The sequence below is a fragment of the Giraffa tippelskirchi genome, chromosome 7 (genome assembly GCF_054371585.1).
Source record: "Giraffa tippelskirchi isolate mGirTip1 chromosome 7, T2T-mGirTip1v1.2.pri, whole genome shotgun sequence".
NCBI classification, from domain to species: Eukaryota; Metazoa; Chordata; class Mammalia; order Artiodactyla; family Giraffidae; genus Giraffa; species Giraffa tippelskirchi.
Window position 1 is genome coordinate 8,721,150 of NC_137281.1, and position 22,428 is coordinate 8,743,577.

At 55.1% G+C, this 22,428-nt stretch overlaps 1 protein-coding gene across 5 annotated transcripts; it reads left to right on the plus strand.

The window, feature by feature from the left end:
- Positions 1-5,107: 5,107 nt before the first annotated feature.
- Positions 5,108-22,149, plus strand: MEIS3 (Meis homeobox 3). 5 transcript variants are annotated; one of them, XM_081515498.1, is made up of 13 exons: positions 5,108-5,690; positions 7,352-7,527; positions 7,731-7,890; positions 7,999-8,049; positions 9,320-9,370; positions 9,548-9,697; positions 12,546-12,657; positions 12,845-12,993; positions 13,928-14,004; positions 14,234-14,292; positions 14,390-14,473; positions 15,043-15,112; positions 20,555-22,149. In XM_081515498.1, exons 1-12 carry the CDS (start codon positions 5,679-5,681, stop codon positions 15,090-15,092), a joined length of 1,131 nt encoding a protein of 376 aa, XP_081371624.1. In that variant the 5' UTR covers positions 5,108-5,678; the 3' UTR covers positions 15,093-15,112; positions 20,555-22,149. The 5 variants fall into 5 exon arrangements, with proteins under 5 accessions (XP_081371624.1, XP_081371623.1, XP_081371625.1 ...); XM_081515497.1 differs by lacking the exon at positions 20,555-22,149 and adding an exon at positions 16,249-16,700; XM_081515499.1 differs by lacking the exon at positions 20,555-22,149 and adding an exon at positions 16,249-16,700 and having other exon boundaries at positions 9,599-9,697.
- The last annotated feature ends 279 nt before the right edge of the window (positions 22,150-22,428 follow it).

Consider the following 22,428-nt stretch of genomic DNA (forward strand, 5'->3'; position numbering starts at 1 on the left):
GCAGGGACGGGGGTGGGGGCGCAGAGAGGTGCAGAGACAAAGGCCAGAGACACGGGTCCCCAGAGACGAGGGAGTGGGGGCGGGGGTGGGAGAGAAAGCGAAAAGGAGAGATTGGGAGCAGGAGAGAGAGATGGAGGCGGAGACACGGAGAGATCATCCAGAGAAAGAGAGAGACAGAGATGAAAAGAAAGTAGGGCAAGAGACACATGAGGCAGGCGGCTGGAAAGACAGACAGACGCCTGGAAAGACAGACAGAAACACAGCCACAGGGGGCCCTGATTGAGGACCCTCTCTTCCCCTACCTCTGAGATACAGACCCTCAGAGAGAGACCAGGAGTGGGGAAGGGGGGCAAGGGGGACATGGCTGATGACAAAGAGGGGAAACTGAGGCAGGGAGCTGGCAGGCTCAAGAGAGAAGATGGGGGAGTGCTGAGCTGCTCCAGACAAGGTTCCTCCCCACCCGCCACTGAGAGCTTGGATGCCACACTGGAGGAACCGGTGTTGGGGAAACCTGGGAGGTCCCCCAGATCAACAGGGGTGGGCTAAGGCCTGGGGTTTCCCATGTGCAAGAGAGCGGGATGAGGTTAGAGGGTGAAACCCCTCCTAGGGTTGGTGTTCACGTGGGAGTCTGTGCCTCCGCTGAGATGCACGCACACACACACACACACACACACACACGAAGAAACACATCCAGACCCACATATCCAGAGTGTGTGTTAGTCGCTTAGTCGTGTCCAACTCTGGGACACCATGGACTGTTACCTGCCAGACTCCTCTCTCTGGCCATGGGGATTCTCCAGGCAAGAATACTGGAGTGGGTTGCCATGCCCTCCTCCAGGGGATCTTCCCGACCCAGGAACTGAACCCAGGTCTCCCGCATTGCGGGCAGATTCTTTACCACTTGAGCCATGAAGGGAAGCCCAAACACACATCCAGAGAGAAAGGCATGAGAGCGGGTAAGAGGCTTCCAGATACCCGCACACCGGGGCCCGCCCAGCACCTCCTGGATGCGGACAGCCAGCCAACACGGGGCACCCGCCAGCTGGGGGCCAGGCCTGGACCCGCCGGCACCCTCCCCTGCCTGGGACAAAGGGTCCAGCCAAGAACCACTGAAGGGAGACAGCTCTGCAGAGGAGGCTTGAGGTCCCAGAGAGTTGGGCTGGTGTGTGTGCGAGTGTGTGTGTGTGTCTGGATGAGACAGACAGGGGCAGAAGGAGTGAGAAAGCCAGCCTCCCCCCTCGTCCCCCCTCCAGCCTCTGGCCTTTCCCATCAGTTTCTCTCCCAGACATTCCTATTTTCCCCTGCTCTTCTCTTTAATTAAAAAGATTTATGCCCAAGAGTCCCAGCCCCTCCTCCTTGTTTGGGGCCTGAGCTCAGAGCGATGGGAGGAATAACTCTGGTCTCTGTCTCTGTCTCTCTGTGTGTCTCTCTCTCCCTCTCTCTCCTCACTCTCTCCCCCTCCTCTCTGCTCTCTCCGCATTGCTCTGGGACTCGGTCTGACCCCCTTTCCTTCTTCCTCTCTTTCCGCTGCTCTGTTTTCACCTCTCCCTAAGCCACCCAGCCCCCCAAATTGGCCTCACCCAGACCCCCACCCAGTTAAGATACAACTGCTTCCTTCCCTCCATCCACTCCCCCCACCCCCGACCCCCATCACAGTCAGATCGGGACTCCCTTCTTGTCTTCAGGATCAGCTTGGGCCTGGGGACCTCAGCACGCCCCTCCAGACCCAAAGAGAATCTGGGGGCCTAGATCCCTGACTCCCCCACCCTAAGCCTCGACTGAGGGCCATGGGGGAGGGGAGGGGGGCATACCCAGAAGAGCTTTGCATCTTTAATTAAAAAGTGATTTAAATTAATTTTCTGCTCCAAAACCCCTATCTGGGGGGCGGGGTGCGTGGGGCAGTGATTAAAGGCTCTTCTCTACCCCTCTTGCCTTCCTTAAAGGGCCAGTGTCACCCGAGGAACCGTGCCTGGGAGAGTTTCAGGGGGAGCATCCATTGGTGTGAGGACCCCAGACTCAGTCAAGGCTGCCCGGAGGCCCAGGGTCCTGGCAACTTCCAGCTTAACCATTTCGCCATCACTCACTCCCTGCCCCCTCGGGCCCCTGTCTCATCCAGCTGACAGGGAAATCGAGGCTTAGAAAGGGAAGAGCTGATCTGAGGTGGATCTGGACCCCAGATCCTTGGAGGAGACCCAGAGATGGCCAGGGAGGAAGGCTGGTGGTGTGCCGTGGAGGGGGTCAGAGGACAAGGGTCAGGGACACAGAGAAAGACAGGGACAGTCCTGCTGGATGAGACAGAGGCGAGGGGATGGGTCGTGTGGATGTGAAGCTGAGCCCTCATTCTCATAGGATGGGGAGGGGCCTTCCTGGGGGGCTGGGGGGACCGGGGCCATCACCCTCGCCCTCCCCCACAGCCCTCCAACATGCCCTCCCCCTCTGGGAAGTGCTGCTGCTGTCCTAATCTCAGTCCTTCTTGCTGTAACTCCAGCGGTCTCACCCCCTTCCCCGGGGCCTGGGTGGTTTTGTTTAATTTCCACAAGATGGGAGGAGGAGGGAGCAGTGGGGTGTGGCAGAGATGGAGCTGTTTATGAGGGTCATAAAAATATCCTTAGAGAGCCCAGCGGGGGGGGGGGGGCGCGTGTGGTCTCCAGCCAGCCCTCTCAGCCCCCTTCTCTCTCTCTGAGACTCGGTCCCACCTCTGTCCCTCCTTTCTCTAGGTCTTCGTCTCCTCCTCCAATTTCTGTTCCCTTCTCTCTGGATCTCTGCCTCATTTCTCTTTGGAGCTCTTCCTCTGGGGTGATGGTTTCTAGCTGTTGGGGGTCAAGTGTCCTTTTTGACCATAGGATGAAAACCAAGGGCCATCTCCCTGTAAAATCACATAGGCACCAGGTCCATGCTTTGCCAGGAAGACTTGAGGGAGTTCACAGGCCTCCTGATACCCACTTACACATCCCCTTGAGAATCTGAGGTCACCAGAGGATAAAGACCCTACTGTAGGGCTTCCCTAGTGGTCCAAGAGTTAAGAATCTGCCTTGCAGTGCAGGGGATGCCAGTTCGATCCCTGGTCTGGGAAGATCCCTTAGTTGCCAAGGAGCAACTAAGTCCATGCACCACAACTATTGAGCCTGTGCTCTAGAGCCCGTGCTCCACAACTAGAGAAGCCACTGCAATCAGAAGCCCATGCACCACAACTGGAGAGTCAGCCCTGCTCACCGCAACTAGAGAAAGCCTGCATGCAGCAATGAAGACACAGCACAGCCAAAAATAAAATGAATAAATAAAAATTAAGAAAAAACACATGTAAGGACTTCCCTGGTGGTCTAGTGGTGAAGAATCTGCCTACCAGTGCAGTTCAATCCCTGGTCCAGGAAGACTCCACATGTTGTGGAGCACCGAAGCCCATGCGTCACAACTACTGAGCCAGCATGCTATAACTACTGAGCCACATCCCACAAGAGAAGCCACTGTAATGAGAAGCCTGCACACTGCAATGAAGACCCAGCACAGGCAAAAATAAGTAAATTAAAAAAATTAAAAAACAAACAAAACACATGTCATTCTTTTTTCAAAGACCCTGCTATAGAAAAAGTCAGTGAGAGAATGAATCCCAGGGGTCTTGCTCTCCCTCCCCCCAACTCCATGCCCTCTCCTGCCCTCCCTGGCCTCAAAAACATTTATGCCCCAGGGCCTTTGCACCTGCCATTCCTCTGCCTGGCATGATAAGCAGACACCTGCATAACTCCCTCCATTCCCTTCTTCAGGTTTCTGCTCAGATGACACCTCCCCTGAGAACTTGCCGGTCCAGCTTTTGTCATCTCCCTGTCTTTATTCTGCTTCATCTCAGAGCACTTATCACCTCCAGGCATGACTTTATACTTACACATTTATTTACCTGACTCTCCTCTCTCCCCCACACCATCCCCAGTAGCATGTGAGCGCCAGGAGGCCAGGAAAGGTTGTCTTTTGCTCCCTGTGACATCTCCAGAACATCACCCAGCACACAGTAGGTGCTCAATAAACTTCTGTTGCAGACACCTTCTTTATCTCACTAGAATATCAGTTTCAAAGGCTGCCTGGGTCCCAGGCTCCTCCGGGAATCCTTTGATCTCCAGGGGATGTGTAAGCAGTCACATCTTAACCTTCAGTTTCAGAGATTCCATCACAAACTCCTGAGAACCACTGAGTGGGATACAGGGTAACAAACTTGCAAAAGGCAGAGGTCAAAAGTGGGCAGAGGGACAGAGTGAGGTTTCTAGGCACACACACTTCACACCTCAAACTCACCATATTCATACACAGAAACAACACACCCACAACAGGCCAAACCAACAATCGGGCACACAGACACAGCCAAGGATACACACACACACACACACACACACACACACACACACACACACACGGATACACACACACATACACACACACACACACACACACACACAGATGGCTTCAGGGAAGCACACAGTGTCCCTGTCTCCCAGAGGTGGGAAGTTGAGGGGTGGGGAGGGGTTGTCTGGAGCAAGAAGAGAAAGTAGCAAAAGGGTTTGGTGACTTCCAGCCTCTGGTTCTCCTCTGATCTGTCTCACAGTCAGAGACAGACAGACAGACAGGGAGAAAGAGAGAGCAAGGAAAGGGTGAGGCAGGAGAGGGGCTGATCAGAGGGCCTCTGGGAGTCTGGGGGGTCAGGAGAGACGTATAGATGTATGGGAGGGGAGCAGAGATGGGAGAGAGAAAGGGAGAGACACAGCGAGAGACAGAGACACAAAGAGAAAGAAAGCAAGACAGAGAGACTTGAAGATCTAGAGGAAAAGAGTGAAGCAGGGAGATGGAGAGAGAGACGGGGAAGGGTGGAAAGGCGGGGAGGGAGAGACCGACAAGGACCCGGGGCGGCCGGGAGGGGGAGAAGGCGGAGGAGACCTGATCGCGCTGGGGGGAGAGGGGGCGACGCGGAGAGAGGGAGGCCGGAGGGGTGGGGACCCGGGCGGACTAGACGCGCGGAGGCTCCCATACAAAAAGCCGCCCCCGAAAGCGGCCGCAGCCCCGGGGAGCGGGGAGGAGGAGGGGAGGGGAGGGGAGAGGGCCCCGGACGCCCCCGCCTCGCCCCGCCCGGCCCGCGGCCGAGCCGCCGGCGGACAGCGGGTTAAGCATCTCCGCTGTGGAACTTCCGGATGTGACCACAGAGAGAGGGAGAGACCGGGAGAGGGGGAGAGAGCGAGACGGAGCCGCCAGCATCCCTTCGGCCCGCCAACGCTGGGACCCCGCACCGCGCTGGGAGCCGCCGCGCGCCCCTCCAGCCGCCCCGGGCCCGGCCCCCCTCGCCCCTCTGTCCCCCTCCTCGCGGTCCCCGGGTCTCGGGCTGGTTCCCTCCTGCCAGGACCCGGGGGAGGGACTGGGGGCCCCGAGGAGGGGGCCTCGGGCGGCCCTTCCTCGCCTGCTCGCCCCTTCCCTCGCCGTGACCCCCGCGGGGGCAGGAGGCTGGGGGTCCATGCTCGGAGCCTCCGCACTGCCGGGCGCCTGCCGCTGACAGCGGTGGGGGTGGGGGGGCCGGGCACCCAGCCTCCTGCCCCACCCCCTGGCGTCGGCACCGCGGGCCATCTGGGGCCGCTGCCCCCGGCTGCGGCCTCCCCGCCGGCCAGGCCCTGGAGGGACCCGGGAGCTGCCGCCGGCATCAGCCCATGGCCCGGAGGGTAGGTGTGAGGGCGGGCGATCTTGCGCCCCGGTCGGTCGTCGCACCCCCACCTCCCTTCCCATCCTTCCATCGCCTCCTTGGGGAGCTGTGGCCCCCTTCAGCCCATCGCGCTCCCTCCGCCGTCTCTTTCTCTCCTCCCCCCTCCCTGCCCCTCAGTCTCCCCTTCTCTGCCCCTGGTCTCCCCCTCCAACCCAGGCCCTTTATTCTACCCCCTTTCTCTTTCTGCCCTCCCCCATCCTTCTCCCAGGTCTACTTTTGTTCCAAGTCCTCCCGGAGGGTTAGGGGTGGGGACAGGGCTGGGGAGGTGGGTCTGGCCAGGCAGGGCCAAAGGATTCTCTCTCTCCTGGTCCTGGGGGATGAGAGGTCAGCGAAGAGTTGAGTATGCACCTTTGGAAGTGGAGGTGGGGGGTGAGGGGGCAGGAACATCACAGGATTCCAGGACGTCCTAAGAAGTGCGCGATGAGCAGTGGGGGGCAGTTGGATTCAACTTCAGGACTCAGGAGAAGTTAGGAGAAGAGGGCAAAGACACACACTCAGAGCCCTCCGCGATGGCAGGAACGCTGGAACTCCCCCCTCTGCCGTCCCTCTGCCTCTTCAAACCTCAGTTTCTCCCTCAAAGGAAAGGGAGGGACCTGGGTGCTTTCAGGTTTCCCTGGCTTCCCTGGTGCGTTTGCTCCTGTGATGACAAGAGAGAGAAATCTCAAGCTTGGCTTCTCTTTGGGGCGGTCGGCACAAGTGGGTTTGTGTGGTTGTGCCAGGTTATACTCGGTTTCAACAAGTGTGTATTGAATGTGTGCCAGGCACTGTGCTAAAATATCTGATGCCTTCATTCATTCATTCATTCTTGAGCATGGCTTTTGGTTCTCTGTGTGTGTGTGTGTTTGTGTGTGTGTGTGTATGTGGTGGGTTCACGTGGGGAGTGGAGTGTGACAAGTTGTTAAGATGCACTCAGATGTGCATATTGGTCTGTGAAATGAAATTGAAGTCGGGGAGACTGTATGCGTACATTTGTGTACAAACAATGCACTGCTTTGATGGGCAGTGTCCGTGAGCAAAAATCAATCTCTCTCCCTCCTGCTCCTCTCTCTCCCCTCCTCTGTCTCTCGGTCCCCATCTCCTTTTGCCTGTTTCTCCTGCATCTTCTCACTGTCTATCTCTCCCTCTCTACTCTTCCCTCTGTCTCTGCATCTCTCCTTATCTCTTGTCTCTTTCTCTCTTTGCCTTTTTTTTTGCCTCTCCCAACATTTCTCTCTCTGTCTCTCTCCCTCCCTCTAAGCTTTCTTTCTCTCATTTCCCTCCCAGTCTCTCTCTTCTGTCCCCTTCTCTCTGAATATCTCGCCCCTCCTCACTCTGGGAGAAGCTGACAGTTACCAACCAGCCAATCCTTGACCCTCCGACCCTCAGATCTGAGACCTGGGTCAGTCTCTCTTCCTTGACCCTCCTGCCCATATATCGGGAATCTCTGATGACACATTTTTCATAGTCCATGGGTCCAAGCGAAAGCTTGAGGACGGGGCCTTCAGTCCCACCCAGACAGCTCTATGTAGACAGGAGGACAGGTGGCTGGGCAGGGTGGGGGGATCTCCTGGGTGAGAGGGTAGGGAGGTTTCTTGTTGTGTCAACACCTCCCTGGGGCTTCCCCTCTCACCTCCCCCCCAGTACGATGAGCTGCCCCACTACCCCGGCATCGTGGACAGCACCGCAGCCCTGGCTGGCTTCTCGGAGGCGGTGTCCTCGGCACCGAGAGCCCCCGGGCCCTATGGCCCCCACCGGCCTCCCCAGCCCCCGGGCTTGGACAGTGACAGCCTGAGGAGGGAGAAAGATGAGATCTATGGGTGAGTGGGACAAGGCTGAGGGCTCTCGGGATGTGCCCCCCTCACCCCGTTTCTTTGTCTCTCTGGATATGTTTCTCCCTGCGTCTGTCTCTCCACCTCTTTCCTCTGGGTCTCCAGTCCATCTCCCGGTTGCACCATACTTCCCAGCCCCACCTCACCCCCGCCCACCCCTCATGAACCCTCTCTCCTCCTGCTTCCCCCAGCCACCCGCTCTTCCCGCTGCTGGCCCTGGTCTTTGAGAAATGTGAATTGGCCACGTGTTCTCCCCGTGATGGGGCTGGGACTGGGCTGGGCACACCCCCAGGCGGTGACGTCTGCTCCTCCGATTCCTTCAACGAAGACATTGCAGCCTTTGCCAAGCAGGTGGGCACCCAGCATCCGCGGTGTCCCAGGAGAGCCAGTGAAGTGGCGGGGGTGGGGGGGTGGGCAGGAGATGGGATGTGCCCTCCCCTGCCTCTCTCTTTCTCCCAGGTCCGCTCCGAGAGGCCCCTCTTCTCCTCCAACCCAGAGCTGGACAATCTGGTGAGACCTGGGCCCTCCACAACACCCCCTCCTCCAAAGGGGTCTCCTCTTCCACCCTCCATAGCCCTGGGGTTGACTGTGGGAGCAGAGAGACCACCTGATCCACGTCCTCAAATAGTGATAATTTTTGCCCATTTGCACTGCAGTGTAGTGTAGCTTAGCGTTTGTGAACAGACTCGAGGGGACTCGATGGCCTGAGCTCCCCACAAGCAGGCAAGCAGGCTTGCGGGGACTTGATGGCCTGAGTTCAAATCCCAACTACACTTACTAGTTCTACGATCCAGGGCAAGCAGGTCTACCTCCTTGGGCCCTTTTTCCTCATCTGTAAAGTGTAGCTAGTAATAATTTCTATCGTGTAAGGCTATCGTGAGTACGTGCTAAGTGGCTTCAGTCGTGTCTGACTCTTTGCGACCCTGTGGACTGGAGTCCGCCAGGCTCCTCTGTCCATGGGATTCTCCAGGCAAGAATACTGGAGTGGGTAGGATTTCCTCCTCCAGGGGATCTTCCCAACCCGAGAGCGAACCCACGTCTCTTACATCTCCTGCGCTGGCAGACCGGTTCTTTACCACTAGCGCCACTCTGGGAAGCCCCATTCTGACTATATACTGAGTCAATGCCTGGCACAGTTTGGGGACTCATTAAGTTAGCTAGTTCTATCAGTCAGCAGAACAGAGTCCACACCTAAATAAATGAAACCACTTGGCTGCAAAGGAGAGAAGAGAAGGGAGAGAAAGAGAAGAGAGGAGAGGAGAGGCAGATAGAGGGATAAATACCCCAGCTTGTCCCTTCCTTTCCTGGTCCGGCTCCCCCGGGGGCTTCCTATTGGCTGAACCCTTTGGCAAAGGACTCTGGGAAATGTAGTTTTCAGGTGAAGGGTGGGACCCATATCAGAGGCCATGCAGGCAAAGGATTGGGTGTTTTTATTAGAGCTGACCTTAGCTCACCCCTCTTGTGATGAGTCCTCTTCTGTCTCTTGCACCTCTTGCTTCTCTGTCTTTATTTCTGATCTCAATCTCACACTGCCTCATTCCCTAATCCTGGGTCTCCGTCTCTGTTGTCAATTTCTCTCTGCCTCTGTCCATTGGTCTTTGCTCTCTTTGTACTCTCTCTGTCATCCAACGCACTTTTGCTGTTTCTCTGTCTCTCTTCTTCCTCCTCCTCCTCCTCACCTTCTTCTGCTCCTTCCTTTTTTTCACCTCCTCCTCTTCCTCCTTCTCTCTGTCTCCCTCCCTCCTTCCCTCCCTCTCCCCTCTCCTCTGTCTGTTTTCAGATGATACAGGCCATTCAAGTGCTCCGCTTCCACCTATTGGAGCTGGAGAAGGTAAGCGCTTCTCACTTCCCCACATGCCCTTGCTCCCCATCCCTCCCCTTCTTGCCCCCTTCACCCCTCCTTCAGGCTCTCTCCCTACCAGAGTTGGAGCGGAAGGCCACCCCCCACCCCTGTGCACCCCAGCCCTGGCCCCCGGGTGGCCCCCCCAGTACCCCGGTGCCCCCTCAGGTCCACGACCTGTGCGACAACTTCTGTCACCGCTACATCACCTGCCTCAAGGGGAAGATGCCCATCGACCTGGTCATCGAGGATCGGGACAGCAGCTGCAGAGAGGACCTCGACGACTACCCGGCCTCCTGCCCCAGCCTCCCAGACCAGGTGGGCTCGGCATGGGGCAGCAGGCACCGCCCTGCCACCAAAGGCATGCCCAGAGAGCTGGGGGTGGGTCATGCACACCATGACACAGCCTCAGGCAGGCACAGCCAGTCACAGCCTGACCATGGCACATGCACCGACTATGCAACAGCTGTACAGACTGCGGTACAGCTGGACGGACGCACGCACGTACACCCCAACAGCAGCAGATACCCCCTGTGAGCTGGGCTACACCCTCACAGGTTCACACACAGCCACACAAACCAGTACACTCACAGCCAGGTGATAACATGCACTGCACTCTTAAACACGCACAGCCCAGCGGCATAACAGGGTCATAGGTCTCACAGCCTGACTGAGACGCTGCCATTCTAGAGTACGTGTGTGTGTGTGTGTGTGCAGTGCATAGACCCCAGGCATACAACAGCCACCCAAATGGCCCCAGATCCTGCCATACAAATTCAGCTACAGTCACACTTAGACCCAGAGTGACCCCAGTGCCTGCACACATGTTGCCCCAGTCCCCTAACAGTTGGACTCCAGCTGGCGTGGGCACACACCATGCCAGTCAATGACCACGTGGCTCCAGATCCATTCAGTCTCAGATGCCATCAGACCACAGTTTCCTAGACTTGAGCACCCAGGTAACAAACAGCTATGCAGATCCCAAGGAGGCCCACGCCCACAAGGCTGTCACGCTATCGACACACTCAACAATTACACAACATGACACCCGCCCCCAGATACAGGCACACAGCCGCACCACAACTCTACAGACTTGAGCATGCGGAGTCAGAAGTCACAGGTGAGCCTCTGCCCATGAATGCATGTGCTAAGTCACTTCAGTTGTGTCCGACTCTTTGCAACCCTGTGGACTGTAGCCCACCAGGCTCCTCTGTCCATAGGATTCTTCAGGCAAGAATACTGGACTGTGTAGCCTTTCCCTTCTCCAAGGGCTCTTCTCGACCCAGGGATTGAGCCCACGTCTCTTATATCTCCTGCATTGCAGGTGGATTCTTTACCAGCTGAGCCACAAGGGAAGCTCAACAACCCATGGTACGCACTCCCTCAGTGGCTCACCCTGTGCATGGGCTAATCCGTTGCAACTCCCTCGGAGGCACAGTCATATCCCATATCTTCACTCAGCCACCAACACACTCCCATGGCCATGACACCTCCCTCCACATACAGAGAATCATGGAGTCACCTGGCAGCTCATGCAGGAATCAGGATAACCACACACACTCCTGGCCCTTAGAACTAAAGCCAGAAGCTTAGAAAACTAAACGTAGCCTTGCCCTTGTCAGATACAGCCACTTGGCCAGTTCCGAGAGTGACACAACCATGCTCAAACACCGCTGCGTGTCTCAGCTCCGCCTAGGTGACAGCCACATCACAGACACCTCTTCTCCAGGGACGCCCTTGCCATGATGGGCAGGGACATAAGCACGTTCACACTTACATGCCACACAGCAGTCTCAGGACAGCATCAGGTGCACTGATGGTGTTAGTGGTAAAGAACCCGCCTGCCCATGCAGGAGATATAAGAGATGCGGGTTCGATTCCTGGGTCGGGAAGATCCCCAGGAGGAGGGCATGGCAACCCACACCAGTATTCTTGCCTGGAGAATCCCATGGACAGAGGAGTCCGGTGGACTCCAGTCCACAGGGTCGCAAAGAATCGGACACGACTGAAGCGACTTAACACACATGTACCCACAGCATCCGAATGGATCCAGCACCAGAAGGGGAGGATGACAGTTCCAACAATGCTCAAAAGCCTTCAGACCTAATGACTCTACAGTCTGCACACAACCCATCCCCAAGGCCCACAAACTCTAAATTCCGCACAGATGTTCTGAGCCCAGAGGAAACTTCTCTAAGCTACCAAGTGTTTCAGGCTGAGCCCTGGCAGAACACAGATGATACAGCCACTCTGGGTTATTTGCAGGGCTGGGGGACTGATTACAAAGCAGTGGGCAGGGTCTAGGACATTCAACATGGGAAGGCAGTCACCCCAGGGCTCAACAACAGCCTGTGGCTGTTTCCACCCCCATTTCCACCCAATCTGCCTCCCAGCAATTGAATGACAAAGGCTTGATGCTTCTTGATGTATCTATGCAGGTTAGTAGGCCTCTTGGGACACAAAGCTGGGACAGAGGTGAATTCAATGCATCATCAAATTCCTCAAAACATGTAGGAGTTTGGATAAAGAAAATATGGCCTTGGACTCTCTGATCTGTAATTTGGAGCCCCCCAAATCTCTGAAAACTGAAAATTGGTGTTTTTTTTCTTCCCGTAAGTTTAGTGCAAACTCATTTGGCAGCAAAATCTGACCTGAACTAATGAGAGGCTATTTATAGCCTTTATTTATTCCACTTAGTTAAGTATTCATCCATTTTGCTGCAGAAATGTTAATGACTTTGATGACGAGGTTATGCCCCATACCCTGCTGTGGATGTTAGGAAATACACGGCATGTGCACTGGTTTTACTGCTGAAAGATGTGAAAAGTTTTGAATTTTGCAACACTGCTGGTTTCCAAGGATTTCAGATAAGGTGCGGGAGATCTGTACAAGCTCATCGTTATTGAACGGTTGCTATGTTCCTTTACGTAAATTAACTCATTGACTCCTTACCACACCCTGAGAGGGGGTGGGTTGGACGGTTATTGCTTTCCATTTTTCCAGTTGAGGCACAGAGAGGTGAAGTGACTTGCCCAAGTTCGCACAGCCAGCAAAGAGAGAGATGGGCTTCACACTCAGAAGTCCTAGCTCCAGAGCCCGTGGCCTTAGTCACTGTAGTATTTTGCACCCCAAGCTTTGACACTGACTTCCAACTCCTATTTTCCAGAACACTACATGGATTAGAGACCATGAAGACAGCGGGTCTGTACATTTGGGGACCCCAGGTCCATCCAGCGGGGGCCTGGCCTCCCAGAGTGGGGACAACTCCAGTGACCAAGGTGAGAAACTTGAGAAGCAGAGGGGAAAGGTGGGAGTCAGGCTGAGGACTGAAGTTAGACAGCAGGTAGGACTTCCAGAGGGGCAAGGATCACTGGGGTGTGGAGTGATGCCTCAGAGAGGGGTTCTGGGTCCCTCTGGCCCCCCGCCTTCCCTGTCCACAAGCACAGCACCCCTCTCCCCACTCAGGAGATGGACTCGACACCAGCGTGGCTTCTCCCAGCTCTGGGGGAGAGGACGAGGAGCTGGACCAGGAGCGACGGCGGAACAAGAAGAGAGGGATCTTCCCCAAGGTGGCCACCAACATCATGAGAGCCTGGTTGTTCCAGCACCTCTCGGTGAGAGCCCTGGGGCCCTGGGCATGGGGTGGGCAGAGAGAGAGATGGGGCGGAATGTCTGCATAGAGACTGAGACCTGGAGATGGGAGGCTGAGTCAGGGGGGAAATTGAGGGAGACTCTCAAGCAGATGGGAACTGACAAGAGCAAACATCCATGGATGCCACCTGTGTGCCGGGTGCCACTAAGGACTCCTGACTTGTTCAGTCCTCCCTTCCAACCCACCCACCCATTCACCCATCTAGCCAAACATATCATCCACCGTTCACCCAAACATATCCCTCTGAGGGCAGGGATGTTATTAGCTCCATTTTGCAGATGAGGAGACCGAGGTCTCACAGCCCGAAGTGGGTTCAAATGCCGGCGGTTCGGCCTTAATCACTGCACCCCTCTGCTTCATAGAGCGGGATGGTAAAATGGAGACAGGAAGATAGACAAGGGGAGGCTGAAATGAAGATAGGGATGGGGAGATTTAGGGAGCACTGAATCAGAGCAAGAGAGACACAAGGGCAGATTGAGTCACAGAGGAGGAGAGCCAGCCAGCCAGACACAGGGAAAGACAGAGACTGGGACGGGGAGAGACATAAACAAGGACCTAATGGACTCAGCAAGGGCTGGTGCTGGGCTTTGCCTCCTTTTCCCGGGGTGGTGGAGTCCCACCCCCACCCCAGCTCCACCTCCCTGATGAGAGTTGGCCAATTAGCCTCTAATTGCTGGAAGAGGTGGGGGGGAGGCAGGATGCAAGGGTAATTGCCCAAAGCTTGGTTCTGCCTCCCTCCGTTGGGCTCTGGGGAGCATAGAAACTTAGACATGATGGCCCTCCCAGCCCTGCCCCGGCCTGGGCTCGCCAATCCCCCTGGGGAACCTGGGCAGGCCACGCCTTTGGGGATCAAAGGGCAGCCAGGCAAGAAGGGTAACTCTCGCTGGTGGCTACAGCACCCGTACCCCTCAGAGGAGCAGAAGAAACAGCTGGCGCAGGACACGGGGCTCACCATCCTGCAAGTCAACAACTGGTGAGTGACACAGGAGGCTCGGGCGGTCCGTGGGCCGGCCCGGGGTGGGAGGCCGGGCGCTGTCCGCGGTGCTGAAGGAGGCCCCGCAGCCCCTCGGAGCCTCTCTTCTTCCGGCGGCCCCTGTTATCTGTCCTCTCTAGCCCACTCGCTCTCTGTCTCTCTGTGTTCATTTCGGCCTCTCCTCTACTCATTCTTTGCACCCTCCTCCGTTTCCATGACCCCCTCCCAGGTTCATTAACGCCCGTCGTCGCATCGTGCAACCAATGATCGATCAATCCAACCGCACAGGTACAGGGAGAAGGTGGGGATAGAGGGCCTCGTGTTTCTAGGGGAGTGCCAAAGCCTGGGTCAGGCATCTTGGGACTCAGACTGCATCCCGCAACAGGGCAGGGTGCAGCCTTCAGCCCAGAGGGCCAGCCCATGGCGGGCTACACCGAAACTCAGTCACACGTGACCGTCAGGCCGCCAGGTAAGGCCCCGCCCCCTTAACTAAGCCACACCCCAGGGCACCAGGCCCCACCCCTAAACAAGATGCTGCCCCTCCTTCTGGGATTACGGTGTTGAGATGCTTCATTTGCATAAGAGGGGAGCTGGAGATGCAAGCACAGGTTTCCTGCTCCCTGTGTTTTCCTCCCAGAGTTTGCTTCTTCCAGACTTCACCCATCCAGTGGAAAGTTCCATTTTTACTTAAAGGACCAGCACCCTCTTAAACAGGCTTCCCTGGTGGCTCAGCAGTAAAGAATCCACCTGCCAAAGCAGGAGACACGGGTTCGATCTCTGTGTCGGGAAGATCCCCTGAAAAAGGAAATGGCAACCCACTCCAGTATTCTTGCCTGGGAAATCCCACGGACAGAGAAGCCAGGCAGGCTACAGTCCACGGGGTCGTGAGAGTCAGATACGACTTAGCGATTAAACCACCCCCCTCTTAAATGATGACTCAGTTTGTCCTGATAGAGGATCCCTTCAGGAAAGAAGGGGGAGGGGGGCATATGGAGGTGTCTGGTGAACACCCACTAATACTCCACTTTTGTCTTCCAGGATCAATGGGGATGAGTTTGAACTTAGAAGGAGAGTGGCATTATCTATAGAGGCTGAAGTCAGGAGAAATGTGAGTGTCCTAGGTCTAGGGACACTGGGTTGGGGGTTATGCTACTCCCAACCCTTTGTAAGACCTTCAGACTCCTGTAGTGAGCCCACCCAGAGCAGGGTGCCCAGCCCTGGGCTGAGTGGTGCTGGGGACACAGGTGGTGCTGGGGACACAGGTTGTGCTGGGGACACAGCAGTGACTATGCCAGCCCAGTCCTGCCCCTATGTAACTCACAGTCCAGATAGGCCTGTCCCTAGACAGTAATGACCTATAGTAAGCACGTCATTACAGGCTGGGAGGAGGGAACCCAGGAACTGGAAGAGCCTGGAGCGGTCACTGAACCCAGGCTGGGAGGTTCAGGGAAGACTTCCTGGAGGAGGGGACTTCAGAGCTGAGACCAGGAGAATAAGAGGAGTGAGACAGGAAAGGAAGGAACAGTATATGTAAAGGCTATGAGATAGTCCATTGGGCACACCCCTCTCCCCCCACCCCCACAAAAAAGGACTAGGCTGGCCTGAGGTTGGTAAGTCAAATGGGTAAGTAATGAACTCAGGGCCCGTAGAAAGGCTGGGAGATGAGAATGGAGACCCGCAAGGGCTGACCCATGGAGGACTCTGGAAGCTTGAGCCTGAGAAGAGAGGTGGACAGGTTTGTTCAGGGCCTGGCAGCTCCATAGGCAACTCAACTCTGCCCTGACCAACCATGGACAGGCGAGCCCTGGTCCCAGGGGACCTCTGGGACAGCAGTGATGGAGGGAGCATCTCCTCCTGCTGCCCCAGGAAGCTGCCTTTTCTCCCCCGACTTCTCTCTCTGCTCTTTTCTCTGTCTCCAACCCTTGCCTTTTCCTTTGTCTTTCTCTTTGTTTCTGTTTCTCTCACTCTTTCTCTTTCTGCATCTCCATCTCTGATTATCTCCACTGTCCTGCTCTGTCCGTCTCTCTCGCCTGTCTTTATTGCTTTCTTTATCTTGACTGTCTCCTTGTCTTTTTATTTTTTCCACTCTGTCTCTCTCCCTCTTCCATGTCTGTCCCGATTCTCTGCCTCTGTCTCTCTCTGCGTGTCCCTCTCCCTCTAGGGTTGATGGGGACGGCACAGAAGGCCTGATATAGGTCCAGACCACCCTGCCTCCTGACTTGGCCTCTCCTCTCCTCTTCACAGACCCCACCCTCTGGACTGTGACCGCTTCAGGCTCTTTCCTGCTTCCAGTTGCCACCTGGCCCACCTCCTACAGCCCCCCCCCAACTCAACGCCTACCTCCCTGGGACCCTGCTGTGACATGAGGGGCCTGAGCGCCCGCTCGAGGGTCTCTCAAGGACAAAGACAAGGCCTCCTGGCCCTGTACCCCACTTGTGCCCTCACCTCTGCCCAAAACCCAAGCTGAGATCCCAGGCCTGGGTCTTCAGAAGAAGGTGGCTGGGGACCCCCCGACCCCCAGGACAGAGAAGGGATTGGGGGTGGGCTGGGGCCATCAGGGAAGGAAGGTCACCTGGATCTGACATTTGGGGAGGTTCCCTTCATCCTCCCAGCCCACCACCCTCTTTCCCCTCTCCCCCTACCTCCCTCTTCTGTTGTCTTCTTTTTTTTTTTAATGATAAAGTCTTAAAAAGCCACCAATCTGAGTTCGTGGGTCTCTTCCAGGATTCAAATTCTCATAGTTTGAAGTTCATGAGTCACAAATTGTAACAATAATTGATAGTCTGTACCCTGCTCTTTCCCCAGGCCCTCTGTATGTATCAGTTAGCTATCGCCATGTAACAGACCACACCAAAGCTTCATGATTCAAAAGCCAATTAATTTTTAGCTCATTTTTCTAGGGGTTAGTGTACTAGGCTCAGCTGGGCAGTTCTGGTGGCTTCAGCAGGGCTCTCTTGTATATCTGTGGCCAGTCGCGGGTCAGCAAGGAGGCTCTGCTGGTAGGCAGTGGGGACAACAGGAGTGACTGGGCTGTGTGGTGACATAAACCAGCAGGCTGTTCTGTTTGTTCACTTAGAATACAGGCTTGGTTGGACCCTAAGAGAGAACAGAGGGGCCCATGGCTTCTTGAGGCCCTGACTCAGATCTGGTCCATCTTTATCTCCACTATCTTCTCTTGACCCCCAGAAATCTGAAGGCCAGCCCAGATTCAAAGGAAGAAAAATACACTCCACTCCTTACTGGGAGTGTATGGGGAGCTGCAAACTCAAATCGAAGGAGATGTGGATAGAGGGAGGGCTGAAGGACTATTGCATCCACCTCCCACCTGGTGGCTCGCAGATGACTTTCTCCATCTGCCCCATGGGAGACGAACAGGCTGGGAAGCGAAGAGACTCGCCCACTGAGAGTGGTGCTGATCGATGTGCGTTCAAATCCCACCTCTGCAACATAATGGCTATGGTACACTGAGCAAGTGGCTTCACCTCGCTGGGCCTCAGTGTCCATATCTGGAAAATGGGAGTGGTAGCAGTTATGTACCTGATAGGATGGCTGTGCTGGTTCATGGAAGTTTTCTGAGGGAAGTGCTCAGAACAGCACCTGGCATGCAGTTTATGCTCACCAATGGCAGAGGTTGTTATTTGTTAGTGAAGAAACTCAGAGCTGATGGGCAGACTGAGCCAGCTGGGGTTCTCGACTTAGCAGACCTGCTTCCCCAGAGAAGACAGACAAGGCGGGTGCCTCTCTAGCTCTGTTCCTCTCGCTCTGTTTTGCTCTCTCTCCATCTTTTTCAGTTTGTCTCCCCACCCCCATCCCCTCCTCGGAGCTCTCTGCCTCCTTTCTTTCTGTATTTCAATGACCTGTCTCCCTCGGAGGAGGGGCACCTGCCTGCTCACCCACTCCCTGGGGGGTCGAGTACATTCAGAAACATGCAGAGATGTGGAAACACACACACGCGTGTGCTGGGGAGCTCAAGGAACAGCCACAGATCAGCCACCTACATATGGGTCTTTACACACACACTCACACGTGATCACACAACAAAGCTCCCACTCACACACACGCAAGTTTGTTCACACTTGTGCTCACACACGCCAGTGTTCACACTCTCCCAGACTCACATGTCACACCTGTGGGAGGGGTGCCCACAGGACTAGGGCAGAGGCTGACACACACACAGTCAAGCAGATGGTTTCACTGGCAACCCAGGCAAAGTTCCAGAAACAGAGTTGCCCAGAACTCTCCTCGGAAACAGCCAGACAGCCGGGAGGTCATGAATCCAGACTCCAGCCCACCATTTCTGGATTCAAATCCCCACTCTGATACTTACCAGCCATGCAACACACACTTGGACGTCTCAGACAGGCTTGGAGACATATGGAGACCTTCACAGCCTCCTCCAAGGGCCACTCCCCCCCCCACATCTCCTAAGAAGCTGCACTGTGCAAACAGGGAAACTGAGGCTTGAGGCCCCGGGTCTTCTCTGTCCAAGGCTGCGTTAGACCCGAGAAGGCTGGTGTGAAGGGATCTGGCAGAGCTCCCGGGCCTGGTTTCATAACCCGGGAGACCCAACTTCTAAGACTGTAAAAGGAGGTTTTGTTCATTCATTCATTCATTTGCTGAGCAGATGTCTTATGCCCTCTCACTGCCTACCTCCAGGGAGAGCTACTCGGCCCAAGATGAGGTGGTCGTGGGTCAAACGTGCCTCATCCGAATGAGCTTCAGTCGTGTCCAACTCTTTTGCGATGCTATGGACTGTAGCCCTCCAGGCTCCCTCTCCATGGGATTCTCTAGGCAAGAATACTGGAGTGGGTTGCCATGCCCTGCTCCAGGAAATCTTCCCAACGCAGGAATCAAACCTGCGTCTCATACCTCCTGCATTGGCAGGCGGGTTCTCCCACTAGCACCACCTGGGAGCCCCCCTCATCTGAACATCAGTCTCTGAACATCAGAGACCTTGACCTGGGGGTGGGGGGTCGACATCCTAGTGGGGAAGACCCATGATGAACACATCATTTAGTCTGTTAGAAGTTGATGGTGTCTTAAGAAGCAGAGCGGGGTAGGGATGTGGAGTGCCAATGCTTCTTTCATACATTTATTTACCTGAAACTGCTTGCAATGCAAGAGATGCGGGTTTGATCCCTGGGTTGGGAAGATCCCTTGGAGAAGGAAATGGCAACCCACTCCAGTATTCTTGCCTGGGAAATCCCATGGACAGAGGACCTGGTGGGCTACAGTTCACGGGGTCACAAAGAATTGGACATGACTGAGCAACTAAAACAACCAGAGACTGTTCTGGGAGCTTTATATCTACCAACCCAGTAAACCCTTACACTAAGCCCCAGGAGGAGGTGTGATCACTGACTCCATTTCCCAGATGAGGAAACTGAGGCCCAGAGAGGTGAAATCATTCACCCGGGGTCACAGAGCTGGAGAGTGGAGGTTGCCATTTGAACCCAAGTAGCCTGGCAGCTCAGAAGCCTGTGCACTAACCATTTGCTTCACAGCCTCTCATTAAAAATAATAATAATAATTCTAAGAGTCCATTATTTTTAAAGGGCCTACCACAAACTGCCTTCTGAGTCAGGTATTGTTCTAGTGACTGTGATTAGAGTTTGTCTCTCCCCAAACTTTTGGGAACTGAAATGGGATGGATGAGAGCTAGACAGCAAGAAGGACTTCCACTGGCTTTCCTGGTGGCTCAGATAGTAGAAGACTCTGCCTGCAATGCAGGAGACTTGGATTCGATCCCTGGGTCGGGAAGATCCCCTGGAGAAGGGAATGGCTACCCACTCCAGTAGTATTGCCTGAAGAATTGCATGGACAGAGGACCCTGGCCCATAGCATCGCCAAGAGTCAGAGAAGTCGTGTCTCAGCACACACACACGGGGGAGGGTTAGAGGGGAGGGGGACAGGGCTGGACCAAGACCTGAGAGCAACTCGGAGGGGAAGCTCTCACACTGGTGTGACCTGGCCTGGCTGGCGATGGGGCAGCTTGGGAGGTTGGCAAGTGGGGGAGGGGAAGCTCCTTTCTTCCCCTCCCCCACATTCTCCAGCGCCGACTGGAAATGCCTTTCATTTAATCCTCTCTAATTAAACCAATTGAATGTGCCATGGGGGAGAAGAGAAATTGGATGGGAGGTTAATTGTAACTAAAAATACCTCCCCCACTTCCTGGGGTGAGGAACCAGCTGAACCCTGCTTTCTGGGGCAGCCTGTGCAGTGGGTGGGTATTGCTGAGTGGGGCGGGCCCAGGGAGGTGGGGACTCTAACGGGTCTACGGGGTGGCCTGCATGCTGGGTGGTAGTAGGCCCCGGGTAGTGGTGTGTGTGTGTGCGTGGCTGCTGGTATAGTGGCCGCCACCAGGACTGCGTCCGCCGCCGAGCCTGTTACTGAAAGGGATGTATGTCATTGACGAAGGGCTGCGTGGTGGCTGTGGCTGTCACGCTGTCCCTCGATACAGGTTGTATGCCTCCGTGTGAGCGTGTGTCCATGACTACGAGCCTCTACGGTGGGTCTTTGTAACCGGGGACCACCTTGCGTGTGTCCATAGCCTGGGCTGTGTCCCCACCGCAGCTCTTCTCTGCAGACCAGACCTCGTGGTGGGCGCCCCTGAACTGAGCAACTTAAATGCAGTGGAGAATTATCGGATCCGGGCGGCTGGGACCAAGACGTGGCACCGAGCAGCCAAAGGCCAGGTGGGCGTGACCACCACGCGATGGGCGTGGCCGTCGTGTGTGGGCGTGGCCACCACGAAGGACACCCCCGCAAACAGCGAGCAGATGAGGCCCTGATAGTTGATTTTGACGCTCCTAAGAGGAAAATAGATGCCCCGTCCACCAAGTTCTTACTTGGTCTGTACGCGTGGGAGAGTTCTGGGTCTACTGAAACAAAGTCTAACCCGAATCTTAAAACCGGATAATCACGGCCCCTCCATCAATCCCCAGGTCACAGATGCAGGACTCCTTGAATGAGGGGAGACCAGGGCCCCTCAAGGAAGGACCCCAGTACTCTGACCCAAATCCATACTGTTAATCTTTTTACCAGTTTTCCCAAAAGGGACTAACAGCCTTTGACCAGGGTCACTGTACATTGGGGAAGAAGAAATAATCAGACTTTCAGGGACGGCCAGACTCTGGGATCTGAACTAAAGCTGATTTCTGAAGACCTCAAATGTCACAGTGGCATCAGTCAGAGGGGGCTCGTGGATTGCAGGTGATCAGTTTTTATTCTGCTCAGATGCGTCTCACCGTGGCCCAGGGCATCCCCAAATCCATCGTGTGATAACCTACCGGATTCTGGAATGCACAACTGAGATACACATTCTCAACAGCTGGCAGAATGCCCACCTTGGTGTCTGACTGGGATGGTGGAAGAGGCCTTGGGGCTACCTGGTATGGTCCATAGCTGTGTCTGGGGATGTGTCTGGGTGGGATCCTGTGGCCAAGCGAGTCTTTATACCTGGGGACTTCCTTGCACACAGCAATATCTCTCTGTGCGTGGCTTTGTAGCCTCTTGTGAGCTTCGTGTCCACAGCAGTGTGGGGTCGTCATGCGCGGACGCATTCGAATGTAGGACCAGGCAATGAGCCAGGGCTTCCTCCAGAGGGCGCTGGGGAGCCAGAAAGATAGCAGACTTGTGCCTGCTAAGTCGCTTCAATCGTGTCCGACTCTTTGCGACCCTATGGACTGTAGCCCACCAGGCTCCTCTGTCCATGGGATTCTCCAGGCAAGAATACCAGAATAGATTTCCATGCCCTTTCCCAGGGGATCTCTCCGACCCAGGGCTCGAACCCACATTTCTTATGTCTCCTGCATTGGCAGGCGGGTTGTTTACCACTAGCGCCACCTGGGTGGCTTTATTGAGATGTAATTCACATACTATAAAATTCACCGATTTAAAGTGTATAGTTCAGTGCCTTTGGTGTCTTCACAGAGTTGTGCTTCCCTCACCACAGTCGATTCTAGAACATTTTCACAACTCCCTAAATAAACTCTCAACCACTTAGCACTCACTTTCGATTCTCCATCCTAACGCCCAGTCCCAGTCAATCACCCATCCCTTCTCTGACTCTATGGATTTGCCTGTTCTGGACATTTCTTATTAAGCAAAATATAATAAATGACAATCTTTTGATTATACATGAAATTATACTACATGAAGTCTTTTGTGTCTCCCTTCTTTCACTCAGCATAGTATTTTCAAGGTTCCTCCAGCTCCTGTTGATAATATTCCATTGTCTTGGAAGAATGTAGAGCAGAGAAAGGACAGAATTGGGTTTGCGCTTTGCCCTCAGGCTGCCACCTGGAAAGTGGACTGGGGGGCATTATGAGTGGAATTCTGTCCCCCAGAGAGATATACTGAAATCCTCACCTGTGAACGTGACCTCATTTAGAAAGAGAGTCTTAGCAGATGGTCAAGTTCAGA

Bases quoted from the DNA above. Each gene is read 5' to 3' on its own strand.
- MEIS3 (XM_081515496.1), top strand. The intron at 7,891-7,998 runs GTGGGCACCCAG...TCTTTCTCCCAG, and splicing joins TTGCAGCCTTTGCCAAGCAG to GTCCGCTCCGAGAGGCCCCT. The intron at 14,005-14,233 runs GTGAGTGACACA...ACCCCCTCCCAG, and splicing joins ATCCTGCAAGTCAACAACTG to GTTCATTAACGCCCGTCGTC.